At 50.8% G+C, this 16,204-nt stretch overlaps 1 protein-coding gene across 2 annotated transcripts in view; it reads right to left on the bottom strand.

Annotated features, from left to right (window-relative positions):
• Positions 1-10,162: 10,162 nt before the first annotated feature.
• The window catches only part of Susd4 (sushi domain containing 4), a 131,357-nt gene continuing 125,315 nt past the window's right edge, over positions 10,163-16,204 (bottom strand). For both annotated transcript variants that reach the window (XM_076548123.1, XM_006988600.4), the window contains exons 7-9: positions 15,935-16,079; positions 12,625-13,010; positions 10,163-11,582 (exon numbers count right to left, since the gene is read on the bottom strand). In XM_076548123.1, the coding sequence (XP_076404238.1) occupies positions 11,554-11,582; positions 12,625-13,010; positions 15,935-16,079 (560 nt within the window). In that variant the 3' untranslated portion in view covers positions 10,163-11,553. The remainder of the gene's footprint in view (positions 11,583-12,624; positions 13,011-15,934; positions 16,080-16,204) is intronic.

Genomic DNA, 16,204 nt, shown 5'->3' with positions numbered 1-16,204 from the left:
CAGGAGATGGGAGGAGGACTGGAGCCACTGGGGTGTGGATGAAAGCCTAGGAATCTAGGAGTAAGAGCCAACCTTTCAATCACCCAAAGCTTGCGGTACCACGGACTCAGATGAGAACCACGGGCCTCCTGCCCAACCACTGGCACCCTGTTACTAACCTCTGGCTGAATTTGGTTGGCAACTGCCATGCCGCTGTGCCTGTGACTTTGTCACATGAATGAACTACAAAGGTTTGTACAACACGTGGGAGTGCTTGCAGATACAGCATCACTTCCATGGCTTGTCGGTACCTTGAAGTTGTGGTGCTTAGCCTCACAGAGGATGCCGTCATTTACTAATATCACTCAAAACAAGCACAATCACGCTATGTACTAATTTTTGAAATCATTGTCATGATAGGGTTTCAACAGAGCTCAGTGGCTTTGTTTTGCCATATGCATTTAAGAATACCATTCTGAGAAAGAATTGTCAACTTCACCATGTAGCTGGAGTTTTTCTCTCTGGGTCCCACCAAGCCCCAGCAGTCCCGGAGCCCACTTATAAAATAAACACACAGACGCTTATATTATTTAAACTGCTTGGCCATTAGCTCAGGCCTACCATTGTCTAGCTCTTACTCTTATACTCAGCCCATTTCTGTTAATCTATATGTCGCCACGTGTTCCGTGGCTTTACCTGCTGCCTTTACATGATGCTCCCTGGACGGCAGGCTGGCGTCTCCTCCTCTCTGTCTTCCTGTTCTCTCAATTCTCCTCTCTGCTAGTCCTGCCTATACTTCCTGCCTGGCTACTGGCCAATCGGTGTTTTATTTATCAATCAATCATCCACAGCATCACCAGGCTGTCAAAGGCCTCCAAATACAAATGGTTCAGATACCTGACTCAGGACATGGGTTACAGAACCAGGTCCAGCTGAAATCATTTCAGCTATAGGAAGTGGAGTACATATCAAAACACACGGGAATGCATCTCCTTAACCAGAGATTTTCACACTTGGCAATACTAGCATGTGGGTTGGCTGCATCTTTGTTGGCATGTAATAGTCACTGTCCTTGGCACTGAAGGATGTGCAGCAGTGTTCTTGGTGCCTACCCTCAAGATAGTACCCCATTCTCAGCACTTGGCTGTACATCCATGAGCCCTGGGAGAGGGCACAAGAAGGTTCCAGTAGAGAAGTGTTGTGCTGAATACACAGCATGGCACTAGAGGATTTCTTTTAGAAGTTAACTGTGGTAAGGTGTCAATGTTTGAACACACAATAAGGGCAGAATTCTATCCCATTTCACTTAGGGGACCAGGCTTCAGCAGGTTCAAGATCAAGAGGGACTGGTCTGAGATGGAAGCCATGGAAGTCCCTCCCCACAGTGTTAATAGTCTTCATGACAGCAATTCTGACAGGGAGTCCTGGGCTCCCGGCCTTGCTGAATCCACATTAGGATGGGGCTCTAAAGACCCAAAGAAACCACTTGACCTGGAAGGTGGAGGATCAGGGTCCTAAACCCGGGATGGGCAGGAGCTATGGAGATGATTAGCCTAGCCTAAGAGGACCTTTGTTTTCCCTACAAGTCAGGAGAGCAAGGGCCTCAGGGACACACTATTGGCCTGAAAGCTGAGGCAGGTCACCAGGGGACCAGAAGAAAGGGGGTTATTTCTTGATTCTTTAAGTACGAAGAGGAAATATGGTCATGTACCACATAATGACATATTAGTCAATGCCGGATAGCATAGCCCACAGTGTTTCCAAAAAGATTATGATGGAGCTGAAGAGTTCCTATCATCTAGTGACGTGGTGGCTGTTACAGTTCCTTGTACCATGCACCCTCATGTTGATGGTGATGCTGTTGTCAACAAAGCTGCTGAACAGCCTATTGTGTATGACATATAGTTCTGTGTGTCATACACTAGACCTGATGATGCTAATGACCAGCTGTGTTTATGTATTGCTGTACTACGGTTTTATTGTTATTTTGGAGCATAGTCCTTCTACTTAGAAAGAGTTTAGTGTGAAACAGTCTGTCATATTTTGACCAGCAGCTTCACACATCTGCTGCCTACCCTCCACCACAACCTTGTGTTTTGAGGTGAGGTCTCTTGTAGCTCAGGCTGGCCTCGAACTTACTATGTGGCTGAGGATCAGCTTGAACTTCTGGTCCTCCTGCCGCCACTTGACTCCACCTCCCCAGTCTCGGGATTACAGGTGTGTACTGCCATGCCTTCTTTTTTCTTCATGTCATGCTACGCATAGAACCCAGGGCTCTGTGCATGGTAGCTCAATTAAGTGAGCTGCAGACCCAGCCCAGCTATGTCTCTCGATGGAATCATGTCTACTTTGACCTAGATCTAGGTTTGTGTAAGGGCACTCTGGTGTTGGCACAAGGACAAGATTGCCTAACAATGTATTTTTAGGCCACTTTATCTTTAAGGGATGCAAGGCTATAACAGAGCTGGGAGCAGCTCCGGTTTCTGAGTGTTGGCGTGACACCAGGAATGATCCTAAGTAGTCTGTATCATTATGTTTAATCCTTTCAGCAAACTCGGGGAGGTGCCATTAGTGTCCTTGCTTCACAGGACAAAGATAAGAGGCTTAGATGTCAGTTATCACGCCTGGCTGTGCTTGTATGAGCGACAGTGCTGACAGGGGCTGAAACCCAGGGATGAGTCAAACCCACGAGTTTAACTGAAGGGCAGCCCTGCCCAAGTGCCCATCCCAGTGCCCCAGTCCCCAACGGCAACAGCACTAAATCACCTTTAGGAGCCCATAAGGAACTGACATGCTCATCTGAGACGGTGTTTGAAGGAAGTGAAGGAGGTGGACGTGTGACCTATGGACTTGACAATTCAGTGCTGGTGCTTGGTGTATCCCAGAACAGTGGTTAACCCATGGTCATGAGCCCCAAGATGCAGCAGTGGCTGATGAAAAGCACCTTAGGAGAATAAAGACAAGTGAAAGAAGTGGAAAAGGATGCAGAACAAGCCAAAGTGGGCAGCTCCGTTCTTCCTGATGCCTTTGCTTTGCTGATGCTTGAGGGTGCAGCTGTAGGGGAGCCTGCAGATGGCTGGTGCTTGGGGGTGCAGCTGTAGGGGAGCCTGCAGATGGCTGGTGCTTGGGGGTGCAGCTGTAGGGGAGCCTGCAGATGGCTGGTGCTTGGGGGTGCAGCTGTAGGGGAGCCTGCAGGTGTTTGGTGCTTGAGAGTAGAACTATAGGGGAGCCTTCAGATGGCTGAGGACGGAGCTGTAGAAGACCCTCTGGATGGCTGATGCTTGAGGGTGGAGCTGTAGACTATTTGGATGGCTTTCCACAGATCATCTGTCCACCTTTCCCATGACATCCATCCACAAGTGCAGATATGATACTTGAGTTGATTGCTATCAGGTCAGGTTGTCTTTCTGTGGGTTGAAAACTATGCCTCAAAGGGCCTAATGAGCTGCCATGGAAGTTGGTGCAAACTGGAGATAACTCACCAAGCAGAGTATTGTCCTTGTAAATATTCAGGGAGCAAAACAAGTGCCATTCAGCAAGAGGATGCTAGCAATGTCTCAGAAATTGGGAAGGGAAGCCATGCTATAAACTTGTCTAATAAAGATGTCATAATTAAGATGATAGCCAACAGTCTTAAATATGAACCAGCACCAAATGTGTTCTGATCACATTATATGAATCAGCGAATTGAGCTCCTCCCTGTGGCTATATGAAAGAGGTCCTATTACTTTCCATATTTCACAGTTGAGGACACATTGAGCTATAGCCTCACGACAGTGTAATGGCTAGCACATAGCCATGATGGAGAGTCTCAATCAGTTCTGAGATTCTGCTAGTAAGCATGAGAAAGAGAGGTTAATGTAGCCCAACGTTCGTGGTACAAATTCATGAACAAGCAGTTTGTCTGTAGCCTTGTGGGCCCCTGCTCAGACCTGAGCTACCCTCAGCCAGTTGTGGTGAAGCACACTGGTTGGATTTGCTGAAGGAGACAGAGGCAGGAGGATTCCGAATTTGAGGGCGGCCTAGGAGGCTTGCTAAGGAGAAGCTTCAACCAGGGCCCAGGCACAAACGGCAGTGGGACCATGGAGGCAGTGGCTGCTGCTCCGAGTTGCTGGCTCCTTCTCATTGTGTTGGTGACTGCAGTGATGCTGCTACCTGGGACAAAGGATTTGCTACTGCTTGTTCAGAGAAGAATTGCCAGGACCATTGTGTTATAAGAAAACACCGGCAAAAGTCAGTTTGGAAAAATTTGGCAAGACAAATGGTGGGGAGAAATTGCTGTGAAGATTTTCTCTTCTAGGGAAGAATGTTCATGGTTCCGAGAGACAGACAGACATCAGACAGTGATTGCTCCAAACCACAGAGGAGGAAAAAAAAAAAAAAAAAAAAAGTCCGCAGGGAACCATGACCACGCCTAACAGTGACTTTCAAAAAGATGACAGGACTCCACAATGATGATTCCACATGGACTATAGTAAAGCCATTAAGCTGATTAACGCCAAGGAAATATCGACTTCAGACTACAAACTGGTCAGGATAATTTCGAGATGACTAGCTGAGATGATCGTCAGAGACAGAACAGCCACTAGATACAAAGGCTAGAAAATGGTGGCACTCACACCTTTAATCCTAGCATTCCAGAGACAGAAATCCATCTGGGTTCAACATTCATTCAGAGACAGAAATTCATCTGAGTTCAAGGCCACATTGGAAACGGCCAGGCATGGTGACACATGACTTTAATCCCAGAAAGGGAGCCTTTAATCTCAGGGAGTGGTGGTAGAAAGCAGAAAGGTATATAAGGTGTGAGGACCAGAAACTAGAAGCATTTGGCTGATTAAGCTTTTAGATGGTTAAGCTTCAGGCGTTCAAGCAGCAGTTCAGCTGAGAGCCATTGGGATGAGGACACAGAAGCATCCAGTCTGAGGAAACAAGACCAGCTGAGAAGTTGGCCAGGTGAAGTTAGCTGTGGCTTGTTCTGTCTCTCTGATCTTCCAGAATTCATCCCAATACCTGGTCCAGGTTTGATTCTATTAATAAGAACTTTTTAAGATTCATGCTACATCAGAGTCTCAGTCAGTTCTGAGATTCTACTAGTAAGCATGAGAAAGAGGGGTTAATGCAGCCATGGGTTAATGCACACATGCAATCCTAGCATAAGAAGCAAAGGAAGTATTATGAGTTCAAGGGTCAGCCTGGGTCGTGCAGTGAGGCCCTGTTTCTAAAAGTTAAAAAGGAAAATGACTAATGTGCACCCCCAAAAGATGATGGTCACTGTGCATCAAGTAGCTAAGCTGCCTCCTTCTCTGGGGAGCTTCCCCCTGGAGGGGGGTGGCCTCGCCAATGTGCTCACAAGAGAATGGTCTCTGCTTCTTATTGTGCATGTCAGCCTCTCTCCTGGGCTCATCACACCCATTATGAACCTCCAGGACCTAACACAGTGACAAGTCATGCTTTGGCGTTGCATAAATGTTGACAAGAGGCTTGGGAGGGATCTAGGGAAGCCTAAAGTGTGAAGGGAAGAGAGGACCCGAGGCTGCCGAGAGGAGGGCTAACAAAGGTGACTGGGACAAGCGTGAAGGAAACTCAACCAAAGACCAAATGAGAGGGGAAGATAAGGAACAAGTGTCTTCCACCAAGCCTGGGGTACTGAAGGACCTTGTGGAGTCTCCTTTCCTGGAACCCTTGGACATCCTGGGAGGAGTCATGGTAAGACATTCCTAGCCTCTCATGATGTTCCCAGAGCCAATAAGTCTGTAAGAATGGACTCTGAAGTCTAAAAATTGGGCTGCACTTCTCTGCCTTTGTGAGACATGGAGGAAACTTACACGTACATGACCAGTGAAAGAAGCCAGGCTGGAAAGCTTAAGTACTGATTTCAACTGCATGACCTTTTGGAAAATGCAAAACTAAAGACACAAGAAAGATAAGTTGTTGTGGGATACTTGTACACTGTATGAAGATGTATTGCTGTGATTGGTGTAATAAAAAGCTGAATGGTCAATAGCTAGGCAGGAGGTCTAGGCGGGGCATCAGGGCAGAGAGAGAACTCTGAGAAGGTGGAGTTGACAGCCAGATGAGGAGGAAGCACCATGAACAGCACAGAGAGATGAGGTGACAAGCCACGTGACAGAACATAGATGAAAATAAATGGGTTAATTTAAGTTATAAGAGCTAGTGGGACAAGCCTAAGCTAAGGCTGAGCTTTCATAATTGGTAAGAAGTCTCTGTGTCATTATTTGGGAGCTGGCTGCCCAAAGAAAAATCCAGCTACCATAAGTGGTTGCTGGTGGTGGGTGGGGTGGGAGAGGTGTCCACAGGGTGAGCATAGAGGAGGCTTGGGGCAGTGAAATCACTATGTTATGATCCCAGTGGACACATGCCATTACACATGCATGTAAATCTGTGGGAGGCAAACACAAGGAGCCAATGGCAATGTAAGCTACAGAACTTGGTCAGCACTGTACCAAATACGACTGCATCCCACTGACGAAGGGCAGTAATGGAATCCAGGGACACGGGGTTGTACTGTTTGAGCAACTTAAAAAATAAGTCTAAAACTGTTCTAAAAAAAGTCTATTAAAAAGTTGGGGGAGGGTACAGGCCTGTAATCCCAGTTTCTCTAGAGGTTGAGGCTGGAGGATTCCAAGTTCAAAGCCTGCCTGGAATACAGAGTGTGTTCAAGGTCAGCCTAGGGCTGCTAGAGATTCAGCTTAGTGGTAGAGTTCTCGCCTAAAACGTATGAGGCTTTGGATGGGTTCAGTTGCCTGCACCACACACACACACACACACACACACACACACACACACACACGATGCAGGGGTAGAGATCTTGGACACCTACAGCATGAACAGAAGTCTGCATCAGGAGTCACAAGAATGGACTGCCTCACCCTGAAGTGTGGCTTTCTTACCCCAAGACAGGCAAGATAAACAGGCTTCGAAAGAGATGAACACACTCCCTGGGACCAGAAATGTCACACAATTATAAAGAATCCAGGGGCTTCATCAGGCCCACGGATTTCTGTGGGATTTTAGTTGTTCCAAGTCCTTACACTAGAATGGACTCCACAGCAACACTGTTAACATCTGTGCCTCTGGCCAAGGTCAACTATAATGGGGGACTACGGAAGTGCCATGGGAGCCCAGAACTTCACAGGGCTGTTAGCCCTTGACTCCCACCCTTGCTCAAAATGAAGGCACCCGTTGTTAGGGTGTAAACCCTTTTTGAGGGAAGTAGGGCACTGGAATGGGCTGCTTCTGAGCTGCATGTGCTCCGGAGAGGAGCTAAACTGAGTGTCACTCTGAAGTTGGTGTGGGGGTGGGGGGTGGGCTTGAGAGCTAACAGGAGTGGGCAGTTGCTGAAAGAGACTGGAGACCAGACAGAGCTGGGCAATCCTTGATTCTTGATTAAAAACAACAAAACAAAACAACAAAAACCACCAAGAAGATTGCCACTCTGTTGGAGCCAAAAGAGATCGTTAAGACATGTTTAATTCTCACTGAATAGCCGAGGAACTTGGGGCTTAGAGGGGTCCTCCCTACCCTGATTCTGAGACCCATGCTCTACAAAATTGAATTTGCCTCCAAAGTAGCTCTCAGCCCAGCTTACTTTGCTCCATCACACCATGGTCATGTCCTGATTTCAAACTTTTCAACGGCTTCCCTTTCCTCCAAGACAATCTACTAACCACAGAGCGTAGACCCAAGCCTTCATGGAGTGGCCCTCACCAAAAGCAGATGTCTTCAACTTCTAGATTGTAACCGATTATTTCCCAGTTCTATTGCCCACTGAACTAGGGAGCACAGCTGGCCTGCACAGAGTAGGTCTATAAATATTTCTCCCAGCCTTCAGGCAGATGTCAGTCTGTTTATTTGGGGTCCATTGCATGGCCCTTCCCATACTCCACCTGCTAGATTTCTTTCTCCATTAACTTCAGAGGACCATGGGCCAGGCCTCCTGGGGCTACCTGACTCTCAGAAACCATGCATGAAGCTCTCAGTATGTTCCTGGCTCATTTTCAGGTAGCCAGTCACTTTGGTCACCAGAATGATAAATGGCAGGCACCCAGACACTGGTTTCTTACCTAGTGTGGTGTGGTACACTGCCCAGTATGGCAGTTAACCACATGCACAGTGACACACACACTCTACATTAAGTTTTATGACTCCAGGGCCATCACTCTCTGGGGCCCTGTTTTGCTTGCTAGATCAGGAGGTATCTTACCTGTGGACTTTCCCCTTGGGACTGTATTAACTTTTATGCTTTAAATTCAAAACAGACAATACAATGAAGGAAGCAGGTTAGTGGTAATCTACAGGGCTGCCTATGGAGATGAGTGAGTCATCAGAGTCTCTGTGGGGCCAGAGGGCTTCTGAGGTTCTCCAGCCCTCTGTGAGCAGGGCTGGGCTGGGCTAGAAACAAGCACAAAGGCCCGATGGCCCGTGGACTGAAACTTCCATTTACACAAAAGCTTAGTATTCTGGAGCTGGGGATGGGCTCCCGGGAGTACAATTCCAGGAACAGATGTGGCTTATCTCAGGCTCTCTGCTTTGGATAGCCCCTAACAAGCCTCATCGGCAAACACATCAGAGAGCCAAGGGGCCAAGGCTGGTCCAAAGTATGTGGGAGTCAATCTACAGGACAGCCACTCCCCAACTCACCCGGGACCTGCAGCTGCCGGGTCTCTAAGGCCCTCTGTGTCTGAGTGCTTGACCTACATCAGCTGCTGTCCACGGCCCGGCAATGCAGGCAGGGGGAAACTATTCTAAATTTCTGCATGAAGAAACAAAGGCCCAGTGAGGCTAGTAATTGATCGAAGCTCACGGCCAGGTGGTAGCAGAGGAGACAGGCTATGAAGCCCACTCTCTCCCGTGATGCCCTGGAGGTAACAGCTAGAGCCCGAGGCCGTCTGAGTGAGAGGGGATTGGAACGCCCATTGTGCAGAGGGAGGATGGAAGACACTGAGCCTCATGGGCTGTGGACCAGGAGTCTTTGCATTTGGTAATCTTGGACTTGCTGGTGGCCAAGGACCATTTCTGTAGTGACAGAAGGCAGCCTTCTCCGTGTGCCAGCTGCGAAGCCGGGTGTAATTAGGTGGGAAAGGGCCTGAAGCATCCACACAGGCAAATCACAACCTCGCAATTAAGAAAAGCTACAAGGCAATGAAGGGTGAAGACGCCCACGGCTTGTGCTGTGCTCATGATGGGGACCAGGCAGTCAGAACTGGCCTGCTGTGCAGCAACTTAGACGAAGCCCTGAGCTGGGCACTGCCCAAGCTGGAGGAGAGTACCTGTGTCAGCCTGGCTCCCTCTCCCACAGCCAGGCTTGTTTCCATACTGAGGAGGTCTGTGGAGGGGGGGGGGCTGCTCCCTCACACCACAGGGACTTGGGGATATTTTATAGGAATGATGTTGGGACCACACCAGGCTTGGACTCTCACAGCGGTTCTTTCTCTCAGAGGCAACTACGGCGGGAAAATAGACTACAGGTAGTGTCTGTGGGGGAAACAATGGATGGGAACACAGAGCTGAGGGATGGCAGGCAGGGTCCGAGTGACTTGTCTAGGCATTGTGTGATACAGCAGTTGAGTAGCGGTGACCTTCCCACCAGGCTGTCTGAGAACAATGCTGACGAACTCCATGATGTCTGCCACTGTCTTCCTGGGGCCTGGTGGCAACTCTGTTCTTGGTCCCCAGGTCAGATGGCTGTCCTGCTGCTAGAGTATGTACTGGGAAGAGGCAGGATGGTCTCAGACAGCTCTGGGTGCCTCTTCCGGTGGGCATGAGGAGCCAAGGTCTGGCTCCCTGGGAGAGGGTGCCCATGGCAGGCCCAGTTCCCCAGGGCATACACTGTCAAGGCAGTGGCACTTGAGCATACCTCAACTCCTTTGAATAAGTGGAATTGATGGTATGGGACTGGGCCGCACCAGAGACAGGTTGTCACTCAAGCAATCTGGGATTACACACAGTTGTCACCCTGGGCTCAGCACCATCACCACCCGGGGCTCCGGGCACCGGTGGCTGTGCATCAGGCAGGGCAAAGCTCACCCTTTTCATGCGGCGGCTCCTTCTGCTGTGTGTTCTTAGGATTGTGTTTTATTCCCATCACCCATGGTCACTGTCACGCGCTTCTCACCCCCCTCACTCCACTCTACTATTAAAGTCACGCTTCCAACCGTCATTTTCTTTTTAATTTTTAATCAGTCTGTGTCGAGAGAAAGCAGGACTCGATCCAGCTTCCAGCCCTCACTGCTCTGTGCACAGTGATTTGACGGATGAGAGTTTGTTTATATTTGTCTAGAACCCAGAGGAGGGGTGGAATCGACGCCACGGACCAACATATGTTTGAAGAGACATTTCTGGACTGGGATTCTTTAAAAAATCAATCCGTTTCTTAGGCACAACACCCAGTGGGCGCCATGAGACCCTCACAATAGGAATACAGGATGGCGGGCAGGCAGGCAGGGCCAAAGGCCCCCCTGAAAGCAAGAGAGCGGGGTGGCTTGGGGCTGGAGGCCAGGACAAAAGAGGGAGCCGGGGTTGGGGTGATGGGCGCCAAAGATCTGACCTACACCTTTCTTTGGATGCAGAATGTGTTTTACAGAAACTTTCCGTTCTGGAAAATAAAAGTATGTTTACGTTTTAGGGTCAGGGACAATGTGATAACAATGACCCACATCGGAAGGCATGAGCAGATGAATGTGAGTGTAGTCCTTCTGAAACACCCAAACCAAACATTACCAAGTTCCTTGGCCCACCACAAGATGCATCTGAGTGTGTTCTCACCATGTGTAAGGTCACAGGTTTATCCCACACCATGGATTCACTGCCAGATCACAAATACAAACACTGATCATCGCTCGTCACCAGAGGGCAGCCCAGAGCACGGGGAGAGGGGGGGCCTCTGCATGAGGAAATTTCCAGAAAGCAGAGTCGGCTGGCTTCTTTTTCCTTTCCTTTCTCATTCCAACCGCCACATCCGGCTTTGACAGTTGTCCAGGTGCCGAAGATGGTCTGAGTATTACATGAGAATCTTTCCTTGGGAGCCTGTCCCTTACTAATAAGGGCAAAGAGAAGGATCTGCTCCTGGGCTGGCCAATTAACTTGGGCTGTCTACAGAGGTAGACCTGTCCAGATCTAGTGTCCCCAGACAGTTCAAAGCAGATTTTAGAAGCAGATTTACACAATGTGACATGCTTTCAGAGGGGCCGGGGGTGCTGTTAACATAAGCCAACGGGATGTGTGATTTGTCAGGGTGTGTGTGGCACTGTCTACCGCTCTGTAGCCAGAGACACTCCACACTGTCATGGAGGTGACACAGAGAGTCCCCTCTGCCCTTTGTTCCCTGCAGGTCACGGCAAACCTGTGAGTCTCACTGAAAAGCATTACCACTGCTGGCACTCAGACCCGCAGTCCTGTTGGAGATGTGTGGTGTGCCCCTCACTGTCCCCATGTAGATAGATTAGAAAATGCCCCCTTCTCCCCCAAGCTCTGTCCTCCTGCGGCCTCACTCCAAGGTTCAAGGCTCTTTTCCCCAAAGGGGACAGTGGAAATCACCAGGACGTCACCCGGCTAGGGATCTTCTTCCATTAGAGGGATCTCTGGAAAGGAAGAGATGGTTATTTGCTTAGTATAACCGAAAGCTACATGATCTGGAATTACGAGCCTCATTAAAACTGCTCCCATCCCAGAAATCAGTGAAGAAAGGAAAACATTCGGTTCCATGCATCCATTAAAGGTCAAATAAAACAGTATCCCCTCTTCCCGCCCCGTACACCATCTATTTGCTAGAGAACAGTTTGTGATTTTACATCCAGCTCATAAAAAGGATAATATTAGACTTTCACCGCAGGCTCTCGCCATCACTCGAGCCAAAATGTTACGATCTCAAGTGCAGAGAGGCAGGGTGAGCACAGGAAGAGCACTCTGGGCCAGCAGGCCGGCTACTGCCCTGCTTCCCCTGTGTACTGTGGCCACACTCTGGAATCAATGCGATTTTGCAGAGCTGTGCTGGGCTTCCTTCCCCTGGGAAGTGGAGACCTGATTACTTCAACCCATTTCCCCATTTCCACGGGCTCTGAGCCTCCCCGCGGCAGGTGCATCTCTCCCTTCACATCTGGTAAAGCGACTTCTATGCACACAGTGTTTCTCTGGGGTCAGGTGGGAATGTGGTGCCCCGTGGGTGAGGCTGGCCGCACTCCTCACTGCACCGGCCTTCCAAAGTGGGAAGGTAGGGCCCAGTGTGCATGGCAGCGTAGAAGAACCAGCCTCCTTTATGCCCGTTTTGCAAGATGGGCTGGGGCCCGGTGCACACGTCTAGATTGTTCCTCTGCCTGTGCGTCCTGCTTGTCCTATTCAATCAAAGGACAAGAAGACAAAACCCCTGCATAATAGGAGGCATCAAAATGGACGTGCTGTCTGCTCTCCAGCCTCTCAACTCCATGGCGTGGTACCCTTTGGGTCCTCATGCAGTTTCTACTCCTGGGATCATTACTCACAAAATACTGATCATTCTTTGCCACCCCTGGCCTGTCGATAGACCCACAAGCAGAGAGAGTGAGACGGAATGGCAGCTGGGTAGGAAGCAGGCGCATGGCCTTGACCCTGTGCCGGGGAGCTAGCCACAGCTCTGGAAATGCTTACCATCCGCGATGTCGATGCCCGGGCTGGTGGACGCCACCTCCCCTGCTGTGCTTGAAATCCTGTCAGGGGTGTCTGGGGCAGGGTGGCTGCCCCCTTGGCACATGGGGGCTGAGTATAGACTCTGGAGCAGCTCAGAAGAGCCCGAGGTGCTGTCGCAGGTTTCGGACTCCCCAGGGCCTGTGTCCGTGTCCCCGGAGCCGGGGTAGGCGGGAGGGCTCTGGTCATCCGCAGGTAAAGGGCAGCCCTGGCCCACGGAGGCCAGGTACCCGGGGCCTAAGGCACTCGAGCCGCCTCCGTTCACAGCCTCATCATAGGTTGGGAGCATGACGGGCACTCCGTCCACGACCACGAAGTCGGGGTCACTGCTTGAACTCCTGGGAGGACCCCTGTGCAGAGGAAACAGTGAGAACACACACGTCAGGGTCTGTCTACACCACTCCAGGAATGAGGCAGTGTGGAGACACAGCCTCTTCTCTCAGGGGCTCCCGGCAGATGTGCGACGCACCATGGCCTGGTTTGGGGGCAGGTTTCCCTCCATTAGGATGGCACTCTCCATCCTAAGGGCGGGTGGACACTAAGTGCCCAGATGGTACAACCCGTCCATGCTTCTTAGGCTTCTTCTTTGTAAAAACAAAACAGAGCAAAACAAACAAAAAGACCATACCACTCAACTTGAAAGAGACAGACAAAACACAACAGAAAATTACAAAGGCAGGCTGTTAATCACCCCTCTGACTGTCATGCCAGTCACCCAGGTTCATGGCCCCCTCAGACCCGATGCCTCACTGTGGTGCAGACAGAACCTGCACAGTTGCTGTGAGGGTTTCAGGTGGCAGGGAAGCCAGGCTGCCCTCCCTGCTTCCTCACGGAGCGCATGGGCAGCTCCTGGTCTGGCTTGTGCCGATGCCACTGTGACCAGACGGTGGTGCTGGACCTGACCCTAGCAGAAGTGTGTCACCGCCATCTGCACCCATATGACCGCCAGGCTCTGCTGCTGGCCCCAGAAGAGCCCAGAGCAGTAAGTAAAATGGCCTAGAGTGTGGCTGCTTACTCCTTCTGCCGGGAACTGCAGAGGAAGAGGGGACCAGAGGACGACACAGCAGGAAGCGGAGGTGATCTGTTCAGGGGTGAGGATGCCTGCAGCCCTGAGTGCTTCTGGGAGGGCATGTGAGATGTCTGGACATGGCACTGTGGGGGAGGGCAGTGTCAGCCTGTGCTGTTCGCCAACATGAGAGGGGCGGCCTCAAGGCCATGGCTATTTGACACACCCCGCAAAAGCTTAGGGGTTACAGCAGCTGCCTTCCTGCTCCAGTCCTTAAAGGCTGCCCAGAGAAGACAAGAGACCACCTGGCCTGCACTCTCCAGCAGGTGGAAGGAGGGAAGAAAAGAAGGAGGGAGGGAAGGAAGAAAGGAAGGAAGGAAAGGAAGGGAGGGAGGGAGGGAAGGAAGGAAGGAAGGAAAGAAGGGAGAAAGGGAGAAAGGAAAGAAGAAAGGAAGGAAGGAAAGGAAGGGAGGGAGGGAAGGGAGGGAGGGAGGGAGGGAGGGAGGGAGGGAGGGAGGGAAGGAAGGAAGGAAGGAAGGAAGGAAGGAAAAAAGAAAGGAAGAAGGAAAGGAAGAAAGAAAGGAAGTGTGCTATCAACCTGGCGCTGCTAGTGCACCCAGAACAAGCTGTGCACACTCCACTCTGCCCGTTCCATGCACACTCCTCTCTGGCCGTTCCATGCACACTCCTCTCTGGCCGTTCCATGCACACTCCTCTCTGGCCGTCCCATGCACACTCCTCTCTGGCCGGTCCATAGTCTCCCTAGCCTTTTCGGCTCACTCGGGGCTTCCTCCCTGCTCCTTTCTTTCATGTTGTCAGGCCAGGGCAAGCAGCTACTTCTGCTCATTTCTCACCCTAACGGTCCATGCTCGGGCCACATTCCCCTCTGCACAGCTCCACCCATGCCATGGGACTTTCATATACGTTGATAGTAAACACCTGGGACCTGGGGAACACAGTCGCCCGTCCTTGGCATGCCCTGACTGCGTTCCATTCGGACAGATGCCAATAACTTTCCCTAAACAACCAGAGGACAGTGTAAGAGCATCAAGTGAGTCTTGAGACGATTCCAAAAACTCTTAGTAGTCCATATCTTAGAAAACTCTTCCAAACACACACACACACACACACACACACACACACACACACACACACACACACACACACACTAGCTTTGTGGGCCATCTGAAGGTCTGCTAACACATTATAAATCACAGCAGTGTAGTCTAGCTTTTTCATGTGATCCTTTGGACTTCTTGAGAAACTGTAATTGCTTAGTGATAGAACACAGTGTCCTGATTAGTAAATAACAATGCTGAAGACCCAGAGAGCAGGTGGAAGGTTTGAGTAGAGGAAAGGAAGGTTCTGGAACCTCAGCAAAGGCTTGGTGATGCCACCAGGGAGGTGCTGACACACCTCTGGGCCTGGGGAGGACCTAAGTGACCCCTACATCCAGCACACGTAGCTGGGGAAAGTGAGGCGCCTGCTGGATGGGACCTGCGGTGTTTCTGCTGAGTGAGATGAAGCTGTCGCGGGGCGTGAGGTCTGGGGAAGCTGACACTCCTCTGCCTCTCCACACTCCTGGGAGGTGAGAGCTACAGGGCTGTGTTGGAGGGAGCAGAGTTGATTCTCTAGCCTCCTCCTCATCCGGATTATAGTCCTGTTTTCAGATGGTGGCACATATGAACTTCAGATTTCTCGTTCTGATGATCAGGTACCACGGTGAGGGCAACTTGGGGATGAGGATGGCTGATTTAGCGGTAAGGAAAGCTGTGGGGTGACAGGGCACAGCTGTAAGGACCATTTTGGTGTGAGGAGGACACAGGGGTGAAGACACCAACCCGAGCCCTCTGGTGCAGTTAAGGAGGCTGGAGAGCCACCGTCTGAAGCTTTGGATCCCCTCCCAGGCCCTTCCTGATTTCCCACTCATAGGCCTGCTCTGCTTTCTGGAGCTTCCTGACATATTCGTTGACCTCTGCCATGTCACATCCCTGACCTTGATGCCTCCCCAGGTATATGGAAACCACTCCCTAGGGCCACAGCAGGTGGATCATGACGGGGGGGGGGGGGTGTGCTCCTGATGGGACATGCCCAGCTTGTATCCCTGGCTTGGTCCTCTCCTCCAATCCTCCACCGCGCCTACTCCAGCCTGGTCTGCCCAGGGAGGCAGGGGTGAGGCTGTCTCTCTCCATCATGGTGCTCTCTCCCTGACAGCGTACCCAGACCTTTAAGCATGGCACTCATCTGTGCTCTCTCTGCTAAACTGACCTGGTGGGGAAGTGGGCCTTGAACTTGGTCTGGAACATTCTGGCCAAGATGACGAGCAGTAACACCAGCAGCACGCTGGTGGCCGTGAATGCCACGATCTTCCATGTGGTCAGGAGGGTCTCGTGGGTGCTGGGCCACGTTTGCTCTGCCGTGAGAGATAACAAAGCCCGGCATGAGGTACTACATCCCTTTAGTGGGTGATCATCTGGCACATGAGGTACCCATGGTATGCTGCCTGGGACTCAACAGATATACCCTACATCCAGTACA

This window comes from Peromyscus maniculatus, chromosome 11 (genome assembly GCF_049852395.1).
Source record: "Peromyscus maniculatus bairdii isolate BWxNUB_F1_BW_parent chromosome 11, HU_Pman_BW_mat_3.1, whole genome shotgun sequence".
NCBI classification, from domain to species: domain Eukaryota; kingdom Metazoa; phylum Chordata; class Mammalia; order Rodentia; family Cricetidae; genus Peromyscus; species Peromyscus maniculatus.
Note: the sequence above shows the minus strand (reverse complement) of the source record. Positions and strands in the feature narration are given on the sequence as shown.